The 16,698-nt window shown below is 43.0% G+C and overlaps 1 protein-coding gene across 3 annotated transcripts in view; it reads right to left on the bottom strand.

The window, feature by feature from the left end:
- The window catches only part of LOC119651282 (protein similar), a 549,699-nt gene that overhangs the window by 383,014 nt on the left and 149,987 nt on the right, over nucleotides 1-16,698 (bottom strand). For all 3 annotated transcript variants that reach the window (XM_038054794.1, XM_038054793.1, XM_038054791.1), the window contains exons 2-4: nucleotides 12,925-13,112; nucleotides 6,935-7,146; nucleotides 6,610-6,870 (exon numbers count right to left, since the gene is read on the bottom strand). In XM_038054794.1, the coding sequence (XP_037910722.1) occupies nucleotides 6,610-6,870; nucleotides 6,935-7,146; nucleotides 12,925-13,112 (661 nt within the window). The remainder of the gene's footprint in view (nucleotides 1-6,609; nucleotides 6,871-6,934; nucleotides 7,147-12,924; nucleotides 13,113-16,698) is intronic.

The raw sequence follows: 16,698 nt of genomic DNA on the forward strand, positions 1-16,698 counted from the left end.
CGAGCTAAAAGTTCAAAATCAACGGAGCAATCGAAACTGACATCGCGTTTGAGCGCTGCAAGTAAAGCATCGCCACTGCCACTTCGGCCTTCCTTTCATCCACCCAGCAGATAGCTTCACACACCTACGCTTCCAACATGCTCAAGGGAACGACTTTAGACAACGAGCAGACCACACCTGGGTTGAACACCGGGACTGACAGCACAATTCCATCGGCCAATTTGCGACCCTTCGAATTCACGCCTGGCGACCAAAACGTTGGGGCAGCCACTCTCTCTCGCGTAGAAACAGCCTCTATGTTCATCGCATTGAGCTACCAAGCTATCGACGAAACCAGATGAATGACGAACAACTGTCACACCTAATCGGCAGCCCTTGCCTCAAGTTTTACCGACTTGAGTCGGATGGCCACACGGCCTACTACTCCTAATTCAACTAAACGCCATCAAGCTTTTTATATCGTACATCAACTGACATATCTCAGCGGTGGGAGCACAGACAAGCGTGTAGCGTTTAGGTCCTTTTCACCGAGTCTCCTCAAGGATATCTGGCATTGAAACAAGCATTGTGTGTCCTGTCAACTCATAAAAGTACATCGCCACTGTACAGTAGAATTTTGTAGCTTCAGAACGTGCGACGCTAGTTTCGATCACATTCACGTGGACCTCATCAAACTTCCTCTTTGCGGCGGCTACAAAAGTAACCTCTAATGATCGATAATTATCCATGGTGGCTGCAAGCGGTTCCAGTCCTGGATATGGCAGCCCTGGATATTCGCCCTGTACCGGCGTCTAGGTATTAAGACCACCATCCGCCTATTTTGAAGAATTTGGCCACCTCCGAATACGATTTCCACCAAATCGATCCCATCAATCACCTCAGCCGCCGCAGCTACTGCCTACTATTCTACAGCCTTCGAATCTACAGCAGGTTCTACCGGCTGTCCAGTAACCCCATCACAACATCGCGGTCCCCAAGAAGAAAGTCACGTTTTCACTCCCTTCGCCATGCGCATAGATCATTGAGGAGGTAATAACTGTGGCGTTATCAATGCTCTTGGGTAGGCACGTGTTTCAGTTTTATTATCACTTAATGCTGTGCAAGTGATAATAAGAATCAGCGAAACAAACATAAACATCCATGACGACTGGGATCGAACTCAGAGCAACGAGATTGAGAAGAAAATCCTCCGAATAATTTTGGAGCTCCAAAAAGAGTGGACTTTTTGAATGATTTCCTCAATAACCACATCTGCCGGGCGTCGTGGTCGCTGCTTAACAAAAACCCAAGTTTAAATTCATTGAAGAAATATCTAACTGTGGTCATAGATGACGAAATCTCCCCATAAACAGCATCCAACTTTGCTTTTATCTCCTCGCAATTTTCCCATCCGAAAACAAAAGGCGAATTACTGAACGATACTGCTCTTTTTCCATATTAGCGAAAATCACGAAACACGTGGCTGCCAAATCCCAACTAACATGTCAATCAGTCTGAAATTTATTTTGCCGTCGCTTGATAGATAGATAGAGAGGATCGCATGATGATAATACCAACTTCCCACAGGAACGCCTTTTGTCGCCAAACACGGGAACTTATTGAATCGCCCTCGTATTTTTTACCGATGAAAAATTAGTAGTACAACGGCCAAGTTAGACGATATGAAAGTTCTGTGAAACCCTTCTCCAATAAGCGGAAATAAACATAAGATATTTAGCAAGCAACACGCAGGGATATCAACTAACAGCTTAAGGCTTAAAACATTAATAACCATAAAGCCTTACTCTGGACGAAACTATCAGTCAATATTTTGAAAAACTGAAGATGCGGAGTGAAAACTGAAGATGCGGAATGAAAACTGGCTTAATCAATAAAAATCGTCTCTGCTTAAATCAGCTTAGGCCTGAACCAAGCAGCTTCGTTGATTATGTTTTCGGAAAGGAGCAACCAACACTTGGCTACCACTTACGATCGCACTATTCCTAAGATAGATATGAGATCGCGTCAGTCAACGTTTTCAATAACATGAGGGCATATTCTAAAGGGCAGTAAGTAAAATAAAGTCAATTACTACGAAATTCCCTCAATAATAAAGATATAAAACTCCAACCCACAGTTTATTAAAGGATACTCAGCCATCTCCTCGTTTTCGAAGCAACGCTGTCAGGTCTTCTTAGGTTTACACAAGAAAGGAAAAGTTAGTGGCGATATCGAATACCTAAATAGTTCGTAACAAGCTCATAAATTTGCTCATCATCATCAACGGCGCAACAACCGGTATCCGGTCTAGGCCTGCCTTAATAAGGAACTTCAGACATCCCGGTTTTGTGCCGAGGTCCACCAATTCGATATCCCTAAAAGCTGTCTGGCGTCCTGACCTACGCCATCGCTCCATCTTAGGCAAGGTCTGCCTCGTCTTCTTTGTCTACCATAGATATTGCCCTTATAGACTTTCCGGGTGGGATCATCCTCATCCATACGGATTAAGTGACCCGCCCGCCGTAACCTATTGAGCCGGATTTTATCCACAACCGGACGGTCATGGTATCGCTCATAGATTTCGTCATTGTGTAGCCTACAGAATCGTCCATCCTCATGTAGGGGGCCAAAAATTCTTCGGAGGATTCTTCTCTCGAACGCGGCCAAGAGTTCGCAATTTTTCTTGCTAAGAACCCAAGTTTCCAAGGAATACATGAGGACTGGCAAGATCATAGTCTTGTACAGTAAGAGCTTTGACCCTATGGTGAGACGTTTCGAGCGGAACAGTTTTTGTAAGATGAAATAGGCTCTGTTGGCTGACAACAACCGTGCGCGGATTTCATCATCGTAGCTGTTATCGGTTGTGATTTTCAACCCTAGATAGGAGAAATTGTCAACGGTCTCAAAGTTGTATTCTCCTATCCTTATTCTTCTTCGTGTTTGTGTTTGACCAGTGCGGTTTGATGTTGTTGGTTCATTCGTCTTCGGTGCTGACGTTGTCACCATATATTTTGTCTTGCCTTCATTGATGTGCAGCCCAAGATCTCGCGCCAATCACCGCCTGCTCGATCTGGATGAAGGCAGTTTGTACGTCTCGGGTGGTTCTTCCCATGATGTCGATATCGTCAGCATAGACCAGTAGTTGGGTGGACTTGAAGAGGATCGTACCTCTTGCATTTACCTCAGCATCACGAATCACTTTCTCGAAGGCCAGGTTAAAGAGGACGCATGATAGGGCATCCCCTTGTCGTAGACAGTTGTTGATGTCGAATGGTCTCGAGAGTGATCCGACTGCTTTTATCTGGCCTCGCACATTGGTCAGGGTCAGCTTAGTCAGTCTTATTAATTTCGTCGGGATACCGAATTCTCTCATGACCGAGTACAGTTTTACCCTGGCTATGCTATCATAGGCGGCTTTAAAGTCGATGAATAGATGGTGCAACTGTTGTCCATATTCCAACAGTTTTTCCATCGCTTGCCGCAAAGAGAAAATCTGATCTGTTGCTGATTTTCCTGAAGTGAAGCCTCTTTGGTATGGGCCAATGATGTTCTGGGCGTATGGGGCTATCCGGCCTAGCAAGATAGCGGAGAATATCTTATAGATGGTATTCAGAAACGTGATACCTCTATAATTACTGCACTGTGTGATATCTCTTTTTTTATGTATGAGACAGATAATGCCTCGTTGCCAATCGTCAGGCATTGATTCGCTGTCCCATACCTTCAGCACAAGTTGATGAACCACTTGGTGTAACTGGTCGCCTCCATATTTAACCAATTCGGCTGTAATTCCATCGGCTCCTGGCGACTTACGATTTTTTAGCCGATGAATTGCACGGACTGTTTCTCCTAAACTTGGTGATGGCAGTATTTGTCCGTCGTCTTCAGTTGGCGGAACCTCGAACTCGCCGATGTTCTGGTTGTTCAGTAGCTCATCAAAGTACTCAACCCAACGCTCCAATATACCCATTCCGTCGGAAATCAGATTTCCCTCTTTGTCTCGGCAGGATGAGCATCGAGGTGTATAAGACTTCATCCTGCTGACTTGTTGCTGGCTGTGTTGCTCCCTGTACTTTTCTAGTTCACAGACTTGTTAGTTCTCCCAGGCTTCCTTTTTCCGTCTGTGAAGTCGCTTCTCCGCTCGACGGAGTTATAAATTTGATACTATCAGAAATTAATGATGATAGAGACCCACAAGATAAAGTTCATAGGATGAACAAAACCCACTGCTTTAAAAAAGAATTGCAGAAAGGAAAAAATACAAAAGTATTGAAACTTTAAAGAGTCGCAGTAGTCTTACGATCACTTTCGAAAACGGAATCCTCATGACAAACCTAAATACATGGACATTTTCATATCTTTCCTTTCATTCTGGAATTATGACAACTAATCGAAAACCCTGAAGAATAAAACACACAGATGCAATAGGGTATACTCATTCGATAGGGTTTCTACTGTGCCCAACCGCAGGCTAAACAGCAAACTTCGATCGAAGCACCTTTGAGCAGTGAATATATGTTGAAAATGGAGCAATTGGAGTAAAATTAGTCTGATTGCCCGTTGAAAGAGAGGCATGGTTTCCATGCATTCATGTTGTTCCTATATAAGTGGCATTGATCCTATATAGAACGCCAGTTAAAGACATGAAGGAACCACTCGCGTACGATCTTGTGGAAAAACTGTTAAACCAATTTATAAAACACTAATAAAACGGACATTCCAAACTTTTTGAAATCCTAAATCGCGGAACTCTGCACAAAACACTATCGAATAAATGAAGAATTGATTGGGTCAATCAAATCAATAGCGGCAAGTCCGTTGGTAAGATTGCAGGAACTACATATCACAAAGCGATGGAACTAAAAATTGAAGGGACATTTCAGATGCGAGTTAGACCCATAGTGTTACTAAGTGAAGAATCTATAAATCGAACTGAAAACAGCTCAAATCTACCGGGATTTTGCTTACGAGCCAAAAGAGTGCTTAACTCGCTTCCGAATGAGACAGGCGCTAAAACTGAAGTAAATGATAAATAAACTACAATTCAAAATGTACACTCGGTACTCCTATCTATCAGGAATCAATTTTATCATACTTAGTTATTCAACGACGATCGCAAACTTCAAAAAATTCAAACTCACAAATCCAGAACCAACCTAAAGGGAGGTAACAGGGAGCTCATCACGGAAGAGACGACAAACACAACAAGATATATACCTACTGATAACTAACGATAAGTGACGAAAAGACCCTGTAGTAACCGCGATTTCAATACATGCCAAATGCCTCGAAGAAATCAACCGTCACCCAGGCGACACAAATGACACCCCCTCAAAATCCAAAGGGCGATAAGCTTGAAAAGAGAAATAGAGAGGGCGCGATCGATTCTTTCGGATCCTCACAGGACGCGAAAAGACAAAAACGCCTCTCACCGCCAAAGGGCAAGGCAAACAAAGTTACCAAAATCGTGGAAACTGCGGCATCGGCTCCACTCGACCCGAGGGAGATAAAAGCCCCAAAAAGGAAGCATGGACCAAGGTTGACGAAAAGAAAAATGCGACACACTTCAAAAAAGGTGATATGACTTACGCTGATATATTCAGGAAGGTCAAATCCGATCCTGAGCTGATGGACCTTGAAGAAAACGTCAACCGAATCAGACGCTCCTAAAAAGGAGATTTGATGCTGGAACTGAAGAAGTCTCCGGGTAAAACGGTTGAAAATTTCCTCGGCAAGGTGGAGAAGTCTTTAGGAGAAGAAGCACAAATACGGGGCAGAAAGCAGGAGATTGTTCTACAATGTAAAGACATTGATGAAGTCACGACCAAGAAGGATATCCGCGATGCCTTAGAAAAGCAATTCGGACCACTTGGCTTGCAAGATTCCGCAATCAGAGGGCTGAGGAAGGCATACGGAGGCACGCAAAATGTGGGGGAGAAAGTCATATGTTCAGGGAGTGGAAGGCTGAACCTAAATTCTTAGCACGTAAAAACACCCACATCCGGGAAAAGAATAGAATGAGACAATTAATAACTATCGAATTTTGTAGCAAACAATGAGTGGAATACTAAGTTATATTTGTATCTCAAATATAGGCTCCGGCAAGTATCCATCGAAACAAGCTTCTGAAAGAGACCACATCGCCGTCTTACAGTTAACATTACTGAATTCCTAACGAAAACACAAGTAAACTGGCGTAATCATGACGTACCAATGAAAACAAATAAACTATTTCGGTTGAAAGCTTCACTACTCGAATGACTAATCAGGTCGTCATTGTTATAACCCAATTTCCATAAAAAAAGCGTACCTCAAAGCAAATACCCAGAAGCTACATGAATCCACCATTAGAAAGTAACGTCAAAAATTAAAATGCGAGACCATAGTTCATACATTTCATTAAAATACTAATTCAAAATCAACTTCGAATTGCTTTTGAGTTTCATTACAACCAGTTGATCGTCGAGTCGGGGCTGACATTAACGATAATTGAACCCCAGTTAAGAGTCGAATTAGAATGAAAATCAGCAGCAAAATATTCAATATTTACGTGGGATATTTGCATGGTGATAGTGATGAAAATGCATTTAAAATAATCTAAAATCAACAAACAAAAAAAATAACTCAAACCTTATATGAAGCACTTTTTATATTAACACTTCGACCACGACTTGTTAGCGTGCATTTCAAACGTAGAAAGATGTCACGATGGGCAGTTGTTAGGGTATTATTATTATCAATTGCCCCGTTAATTCCTGCATTGCCATTCGATGCACCTTCTTTAGGTTTTTCATCGCCCAAGTTGCTTCGACGAATATTAAGTGCTTCTTTCAATTCATCATGATCGCACTGGTGGGTGTATTCCCAGATTTGTTGTCCCAGAAGATCGATCTAAAATTAAAAAGAAAGATGGAATGAATCAAGACCGCAAGCTTCAAAAAATTTGTTAACTCACCTGTGATATGCCCAAATAATCGGAGATACTTTCAGATACATAGGTAACATCGCCTTCGCCTGATAGTATCAACAAGAATCCGTCAAGAGCTGATGCTAGGTATTTGTATGATTCAGGACCGTTCAGTAAATCAAATGGTTTCCTTTCGAACTCTTCGTTTCTATCATCTTCGCTGGGCAGCAGCGTTTGATCGTGAATATTAACATTTGGAACTAAAATGAGAAATGAAGGATTTATTAGATTATCTGTAAATACGTGAAATAAAAGACATAAAATGGTAGCAAAGAAAACGTGATGATCATAATCAAACATAGAAGCGAAAGTCCATTTCTCCCAAGCCAAAGTGGGGAGCTTAATACAAGAGTGAGATCTCCAAAAATTAGATCCGCATGAAATCTACAAAAATGATGATTTTATCTGATACTTTTCTAGACAACCCTCTTGAAGAATAAACATTAAACTATGCCTGCCCAATTTAAACATTGATAATGGAAGGTTAACCCAAGGGTTGGTTTCCCACAAGGAGTACTATGTGCGGAAACCATATCCATATACCTTCTACGCAATGCCCGCTGTAATGAGAAAAAAAACTGGTGGACAAGTAGGATAAAATAAAAGGGCCATGATAAGAGTCTTCAGGTTAGGATACGGCAAAGGCCCGGGATGAAAGAAGAACGAAGGCATCGGGCGAAAGAGTACGCCAAGCAACACAAGTAACCCAAGATAGTGGAGCAGGGGAGAAGCTGCTGGCGAAACTCAAATAGTCGCAATTCCGGAGAGGGAAGTGGAGAACACAAGGTCACACTCTCTAGCCCGGGACGAGGTGAAGGGTCATAAGCCGACACTCTCAGGGGAGTGAAAGTAGACTGAGAGCTCTCTAATATGGGAGAATTATGTTAGTCGCATTAGACGGGTAAATTTTTGAACCAAATTGGAAAGTCCATAAGCGAAGTAAGGGCTAGCAGGCCGGAGATCTATATAGTCTGCAAGGATATAGATGAAGTCACCGCGAAGGAGAAGGTTCGCGATGTCTTGAAAAAAAGAGTTCGACCTTTTTAGACGCTAAGAGTCAACGATAAAAACATTACAGAAAGCCAGCGGAGTGATACAAGCCACTATTCTCACCCTCTAACTGTTAACAACAAGGAGAGTAAGAATAGAAGGAGCATTTGGAACTGAAACGGTGGTTTAGATGCCTTGGCTCCGGTCACATCGCGAAGGCATGTACCAGTGCGGATGACAAGTCGAAGTAATGCAGGAAATGCCAAGCGATGGTGGCATCAGTAAGGATTGCGCAGCTAAGCAAATTGCCCACTGTACAACGGGAAGGAGTGTGTGAACTATCGGCACATTACAGGCAGCAACCTGGAATACAGGAGAACCCTTAATACAAATCGCAGACGAGATTGATACAAACTAACCTCAACTACTACCGGGCGGCGCAGGACTTACTAGTCGAGAAAAATATCAATGTGGCCCTAATTGTAAGTTATATCGAAATCACGGAAGAGGCATTTGAGTTAAGGACCAGATCGGCTAACCAGCGTCATGGGCTTGCGGAGAACAAGCCTTCCAAGAAATAATGGAGGATCCGGAGGATGGAGCAAAAGTGAAAAGAATCTGCATATATATCATAGATGCTATTCTCCACCCAGCGCTACATCTGCCGAGTATGAGCGCGCTAGTCTTGAGTGTGGGAGGACGTCGTCCCAAAATCATAGCATTGGATTTTAACGAATCAGCTCTTGAATGGATTAGTCAGCTAACGAATGTGAGAGCACGTGGTCTGTTCGAAACATTTGCGGAGACATGGTACACGCGAATGTGGGAACATCGTACACTTTCAGAGAAAGGAGCCTGGGATCTATAGCGAACTTGACAAACATAGGCGCCGCTTTAACCAGTTGAGTTGCTCTGCAAGTCAGTAAGGACTATGCTCACAGCGACCACTAGGCAATCTGCATGGAAGCCAACGGCAAATCAAGTTCGAAAAAGAGAAAGAAGCCAGAGAAAAACTCACCCAATCTCTCCAGTAGTTGACGGAAGCATGCGATGCTACTATGACCAAAATTATTGATGAAGGCTGCGAAGGTCACCCGAGGTGACCTATCCACGCATTCTGAAAGAAATTGCTGCCACTTTGTTTCCTCACCACTAAAACAGCGGAAGTCAAACCATGGACCGAGTCAACGAGTTCGTGATACCTAAAGTTACCGAAGAAGAGCTACGAGAAATATGTAATAGGATCGGTGATAATAAGCCTCCAGGTTTAAATGTTATCAATAACAGAGCTTTGAAGCTGGCATGAAAGACTACGCCCGACCTTTGCGCCAATATCTTCGAGCGAATATTCCCTGCTCAGTCGAAAAAAAACAAAAGTTGGTGGTGCTTTCATAACCAAATAAGCCACCTGGAGATCCAAAATCATATCGTCCGATCTGACTTTTGGACACAACGGGGAAGATGAAGGTAAGGGTAATCTACAATAGACTGCTGCCCATCTTTGAAAGTAGCAACGGCGGAGCCCCAGCGGGGGTTTCGGTGCGCCCATACTACGGTGGGCGCAATAATAGACACGCTGGGTTCTGACGGCTGCTGTACCGTGTTGGCATTTGATTATAAAAATGCATTTAACTCAGCTACTTGAAACCGAATTAAAGGGGCGTTGGTTGACGTAGGTGTTTCTGGATATGTGGTAAGTCTGTTCGAGAATTGCCTCTCTTTTGTAAGACAGATGAGAGCCCCGGAGACACCACATGGCGCGGTGTTGCCTTCCCTACTCTGGAGTTTCATGCTGTGATTGTTCTTCCGTCGCAGAAGAGAATACGATTGTCGGCTTTGTCGATGACCTGAATATAGTTGTTTCTGCACAGCACCTAGAGAATGTGGATGTGTACCCGACGGAACGGGTAAGACCGGGAAAGGCCGAGCTGGAAAAGGTCAGGTTGACCTTAGTGAATGAGAAAATTGAAGCGGTCTTAATAACGGACCGTAGAAAGAAAATCATCATGAAGGTCGAAATCGGTGGACATACAATCGTCTCTATGTCAGCTGGGTGATAATTGAGGCCAAACTGAGCTTTAAGGATTACCTAGAGTATGCATGCCAAAAGGCAGCTATCACAGCAACAAATTAGGGTCTCGCATTTTAACTTGACATATTTTTGACCTCTTGTTTACACAAAACCTTAAAAATGCACCACTAAAGCAAAAATACACAAAAACCTAAGCCACCACTCGAGCATGAGAAACGGTTGGATGACAAATTTTGTACAGTATACCTTAGCGACCAATGTGCAGAAAAAATTCGACAGAAGACCACCTTTCAATTAAAACGAGTCAAAAGTTTTACCTCAAAAACGTTCAAGTCCGATTACAAAGCCTACGAAGGAGCAATGCGTTATCTTATCTCAGGGACATATTCAGAAAATCAGTCAATAGCCCAATTAGCACTTTGGTGCGCCATTTTGAAGCCGCGAATTCCTAAGACCGAGACTGCTTTGGGAAGCCCTGAAGAATGTCGCCACTGGGTACAAGGCCTTAATGGTAACCTGGCTGTTTTTCGGAATAACGTTTAAGACACGAATCATATCCAGGCACTCGCAGACCTCGAGTATTCCCAACATCTTGGAATACATTGGCGTAGACCGCAAAACCCGGCTACACTTTGCATATCTGAGAATTCCCCCGATGCGAACTGACAGATCACATTTGATCCGTCGCAATGCATCTGGTGCTTCCATTGTGTCCTGGTTGAAAAGCCCTTTGCAAAATTCCTCCTGAAGTTGGGTTTACGTGTGGTGTTTTCCGTAGAGAATGACCAGAATTCCCGTAGTACTTCGTCTAGAATGTTACTATGATCAGCATCCAAGCACACAAGTTTGACAGCACTGCACGATACAACGCATTGACTGTGACGATCCAGCGAGAGAGGTAGGAGTACATTAGGGGCATTCGCCAAAGAGGATTGCAGAGCCCCAGTACTACATGCACATGCATTTTGCGGATCTTGTTAGCTTGGCTCTTTTGTATTTCTTACTCAACCTTGGCCACTACACAATAGAACCCTAGCTGGGACGAACCACTGTTGGATGCGTACACCAGTGCACTGGGTCCTTTGGCCGAAGATCCCATTCCCGCATGAAAATCCAAAAAAGTAGAACACTATACAGACCTCATAAGCTTCTCTTCTATGTTTAGTATCGAATTTGACTTAGGATCCAGGATCACATTGGAGGGAAATCCATTTAGCCGCGGGAGTTGCTTTGGTTGGATTTATGCCTACTCTGTACTCTGCAACCCACAGGCAAACCTTCACCAATATGTTCTCCATAATCACGCTCATTACATATCTGACCGAAATATTGCTCCGGTAAATTTCTACAAGGCACGACACAACCCTTTCTCACTGTTTCTGGAGCATGACAAACACGCTGTCGTCTGGGCCCGAAAATTTATGCGAAGCTTCAAAGTAGTAGATTCCATTTATGAACCCTCCGATTTATTCCGATTTTTCCGTCTCGCAAAATCACTGATACTTGACAATACTCCGGCCAGGACGGCTTTCTGACAGATCTGTGGTCGGCTTATACCCCTTCAGAGAGTCCTTATATGGATGCCAGTATTTACGCCTGTAACAGATGTTGAAGACCTTCCCGCTCAGACCAGTCTTCATTCCACCACGGTGGCAATGTCCTTCAAAGCCCTCTTCAGAAGTCCGATCTTTGATTCTAGTTCGCCTGTTGTGCGGATGTTACCATTGGGAGCACCAGTAAGTTTAGTTTTGATAACATAGCCAAACTGACTATTGAGAAGTGTTGGCATTATGATAATGATCTTTCAACTTTTCTGACTGAATGCCTGAAGATTTTTATAGTCCTTTATTGGGACCTATATCCTAAATTTCTTTATGCTATTCTGTTGCTGTAGGCTTACCACTTACATAGCAATAATTACGCTAAAAGTGGACCTGAAACATAGTCTCATTGAAAGCTAAATAAGTTAAACATGGTATACAGTAAGGGGTCAATTCGGAAGAGTTAAAGGGATGACAGGTATGCGCAGCGGAGCTATGCGTTTCAGTGTAAAATGATGTCTCTAGCCAACAGACTATCGGATAAAAAGTGATCACATAGGGCAGTAATAATCCAAGTTAAGGAATCCTACTTTATTGGCTTACGAAAGCATATGACAGAACATAGGAGCTTAAGCCAGACATGCCGACCACCCCGCGGACCACTCTTGACACTCGTGTAAATCGAAAATTGCTTAGTTAGAAGATCGGCAAATAGTCATACTAGGAAACTAGCGTCTATCAAAGAAGGATGGGAAAATTGTACGATGATAAAACCTACAGCTTTCTTTCTATCTCAAAGGGCCAAATTTATCTGTAGGAGGAAGAAATTAATTAATGGAATCCACATGACCTGATGGTATCAAAAGTGAACATTGATATTGAACGAAAAACCTATTCCAGATATATAATGCTAGTCCTTCTCTTTCGTCAGCTTTTGTCCCGTTCACAAGCGGGGTCGGCTCAAACTTTTAGATGTACATATGTATGTGGAAACCAAGCTGTCATTCGAGGGTATAAGGGTGACCAGCTAGTGACCCAGAACCATGAGCGTTGAAAAACTGTCCTGGTAATTAAGGGGGATGAACCAAAACTTTTTTAATGGTTTGACACGCCAAATTGAACCTTGGCCTTGCCTGAAAAAATGCCCTTCAAAAATTGGGAATGGTGGCCTTATTGCTTATACCCCTATGATCTACGTAGTTTTTTTTTAAATTCACAAAGAAACCCGTGCATAACCTCATATTTATGATAATCCAAATCTAGTAATTCGTTCTAATAATTTAATCAAATTGCTGAACCAAGGTGACCTGATCTCCAATCCGCACCTCCCAAACTCACCAAATCTTCTGCATCCGAAATTTGTGGGACAACTGATAAGCAATAATTAAATAAATAATAATAAAATAAATACTTACACAAATTGAGCATGTCACGTATTTTCAAATACGCAATGGATAGACGCATTATTGAAGCCTTATCAAGTTGTTCGACTTCTTCGCGTTGCAATGGTAGAACTTGTCCCAATTCCGTGAAAATTTCTGTTTCACGCGAGCGACGACATCTAGCCGCATCTCGGGATTTTTCCTTGCGTTTTTCATTGCTCCTGAAAAGAGATAGATAAAATATTGATTAGAATAGTTGTTTATACTCATATGAATTAAGATGAACTGATTTAAACTTTGCTTCCCAACAATTTTTTAAGGTCATTACGAACAAAGCCGGAATTAAATCGTCTGACAAATAACCCAAAAGAATGAGGAAACCTGTTCCTGTAATTCCACTTGATATTCATGTAATAAAGTCTTAACCCTCCCCAATTGATAACCAGTCACCGATTAAACCAATCATTGCCTTCAATTGATGCATTCAACCATGCACATACTCGTATTCCCATTCTCGGAGGTTCACTAACCCGACCGAGATATAATGTACAAAGAGTCTTCAAGTCAGTTAATAAAACTGAAAAGAAGTTTTGTTGTACAATGCATTGAATTGATGGCGCAATTTGAATATTTAATTGAGCTCAAATGATTCCATTTCGCGATTATGTTTCCTTTATTGATAAATGTAACTTCCTCGATCAGGTTCACTGTCACCGTCAAAGGAGCCGAAATTGTTGACCCTTGTAAATGGGCTGGAAATTGAGTTTATAGTAAAATTTGGGCCACAAACTGTCAAATGTTTCTAGTACTATCAATAATTACACCAGCGTGTGAGCAATGCTCCTGAAAGGGCGGAGCCAACCATGCAAAAAAAGTCAAAAGCCTCCAAGTTTGGGGTCAGTTCATTGAATTTCTCTTCTAGTTCGAAAGGGCAAACCAAGAAATAAAAATAATATCCCAGTGAGAGTAAAGTCATCGAGAAGATACAATGATCCCTAACCAGACAGAATTATCCTGAAGAGAGATGTTGCCTTTCCCAAACTCAGATTTACCAGAGAACTAAAAAAAGATTAAAACAGAAGAATAAGATCTAACCAGGATCAGTAAAACTAAAAAAACCAATAGCTGAAAACAAAGACCCAAAAGGACTATAATAATCGCGTTTGCTACGTAGTTGTCTAAAATCTATGGTAAGATACCCAAACTACTCTCAAGTACAGGAACCAATTTCTGTATTTGAATCTTTTGACGTTCCAGGTACTCCAGGCTGACACGGAATCACCAGCTAAGGTACAGCAGAAACTTTGGCCCATTGCCATTGAGCTACTGTGTGGTGTTTTTAGCTGGACCACGGCGTCCCGGAACAAACGCAAAAGTCCAGTGGTAGAAAAGGTTGACCTAGTATCAAGGGTCGCTAGGCAGTCTCAAGTTCTCCCCGTATACCAGCCCGGCGGAGCTGGCAGCAAACTCTTTACGATGGGATGTACCAAAGCCAAGTAAAACGAAAGACAGGAGTTGTGACTACAAAGAGTCATCGTGTGCCATTATAGTGGCCTTCAGTAACCTATGCTAAGTTCCAGCATCCCATTGGATTGCAGGTGGTATGAAGCCCTCCTATGGTGTTTGAAGCCTAGGAGTTTACCTAACTTCGAGAGCAGGGTAGGCTCGAATTGCATTCCCTGGTCAGTAACGACTTCAGTTGGAACTCCGAAGCATGGAACCCATTCCAGACAAATGGCCTCGGCGCACGATTATGCGGAAATGTCGGCCAGAGATATTGCTTCAGGCCATCGCGTGAACCTATCGATCATAATGAGGCTATACCTGAAGCCAAGCGAATCTCGCAAGAGACCAATGATGTCGATATGGATCGTGTGAAAACGCTTGGTAGACCAAGGGAATGAGCCTATTTCTTTTTGTACGTGCTTGATGATTTAACACCGCTGGTATGCGGTACACTGCCTAGCCCCGGAGTTAACATCCTTATTCAGTCCGGAATATATGGCCTAGGTCCCTTTTCAAAGGTTAGGCCGAAGAGTGAAAACTTCCGAAATTTATATTTGGGATTGTCCCTGAGGGGGATTTTTACTTCTTAAATACGTGACAAAACGTCTGTAACTTCATTGTCCATGTCGGATGCGTGTTGGATGTCTGAAGTAAACTGGCTTATCTTCATAAGCCGAAGTTGGCGGGAGGATGCTTTATCGGGCTTCTGCTTAAAATCGAAGGTAAGAGGCTTGTAGTCTGTGAACACTATGAACGGCCTACCTTCTAGAGAATATCGGAAGTATTTGATTGCCATATAAGCGGCGAATAACTCACGATGGTAGGTGCCGTAGTTCCTTTGAGCTGTATTCAATTGCTGGAAAAAGGAGCTCAATCGCCAACAAATTTAGTTCACCCTTTGGTGAAGGGGAGCACCTACTGCGATGTGTGAGACATCGACGACAACGGCTAGGGGTGCATCTAGCTAAGAGATTGCCAGGAGTGTAGTGTCCGCCAGCTGTCATTTGACTAGCTCAAATGCCTGGACGGCCTTTGTAGACCACGCAATCACGCACGAGTTTTTAATCTTGGACCGAGATAAGTAGGCTTGATGTTGTGTGGCTTTGAGCAAGAAACAACGGTAAGAGTTTAACATGCCCAAACACATTCGTAAATCCTTAACTGTTTTTGGTTTTGGGAAGCCTGTGATGTTCTCAATCTTGTCTGGGTCCGGGTGGATTCCCTCGGGAGAAAGCATGTGGCCTAAAAACTTCATTTGCTATTGAATGAATTTGCATTTTTCAATGTTAACTAAAATACCTGCCTCAAGGAGACGTTGAAAAATGCACTCAAGATGTTCGAAATGCTCACATTCAGAGGAAGAGGCGACTAAAACATCATCCAAGTACCCGAAACTAAAGTTAAGGTTTCGCAGGACAAAGTGGATGAACCTCTAAAAAGCTTGCACAGCACTGCACATACCAAAAGGAATCCGTGTGAACTCGAAGAGTCTGAAGGGTGTGCATATTGCCGCTCTCAGAATGTCTTCTGCAGCTACAAGGATTTGATGGTACCCCTTGGAAGTTAACGAGGTTGTGCGTAAAGTCATGGATGAATGGTATGGGGTGGTCTGAGCATTCAGAGGTCTACATGATGCTCTGCAAATACACTGATTTAAAAGTATGTCAAATTCTTCCTTAGCATCAGTAAGTTTCTGCGGTGGTAATGGAGGAGCGAGAAGATAGAGGATCCAGTGGGGCTGTCCATCATGCATAGCTGGCTAAGAGAGACTATTTTCGTTAGTTACGTTGATGTATTTTCGAAGGAGCAAACGAATACGAGGGTCGCCTACTTTTTCAAAAATTATAGAAAGACTGACAGTTGAGCAGGTAGCAAATTTCCCTGAAGATCTGAGCGAGGGTTGCGCGGTCTATAAGAAACCTGCTCTGCAGATCTGCAAGCAATCCATAGTGGCCTAGAAAGTCTGCGCCTAATATAAGACTGCAGATGACCGCTATAACAAAACGCCATGAAAATGTTCGTCGAAATTCCTGTAGCCATAAATCTGTATGGTAGAAAAGTTTGCCGCTGCTAGTTTGAGTTGTTGCGGGATCAATTTGTGATTCCGCGATACCGGGAGGACCGAAACATCTGCGTCTGTGTCGACTAGGTAATGACGCCTGCCCAAAGGGTCTTAGATGGTTAGGCGGCGCGGAGTTGTGGTCTGAGTAGCCGCCGCCAAAGCTCCCAACGAGTTTAGTTTTTTAGTGCTGTGAGGATGCAAACTGTCTCCGACGTACCACCACTTGATCGCCAATTTCG

Source organism: Hermetia illucens, chromosome 3 (assembly GCF_905115235.1).
Source record: "Hermetia illucens chromosome 3, iHerIll2.2.curated.20191125, whole genome shotgun sequence".
NCBI classification, from domain to species: Eukaryota; Metazoa; Arthropoda; class Insecta; order Diptera; family Stratiomyidae; genus Hermetia; species Hermetia illucens.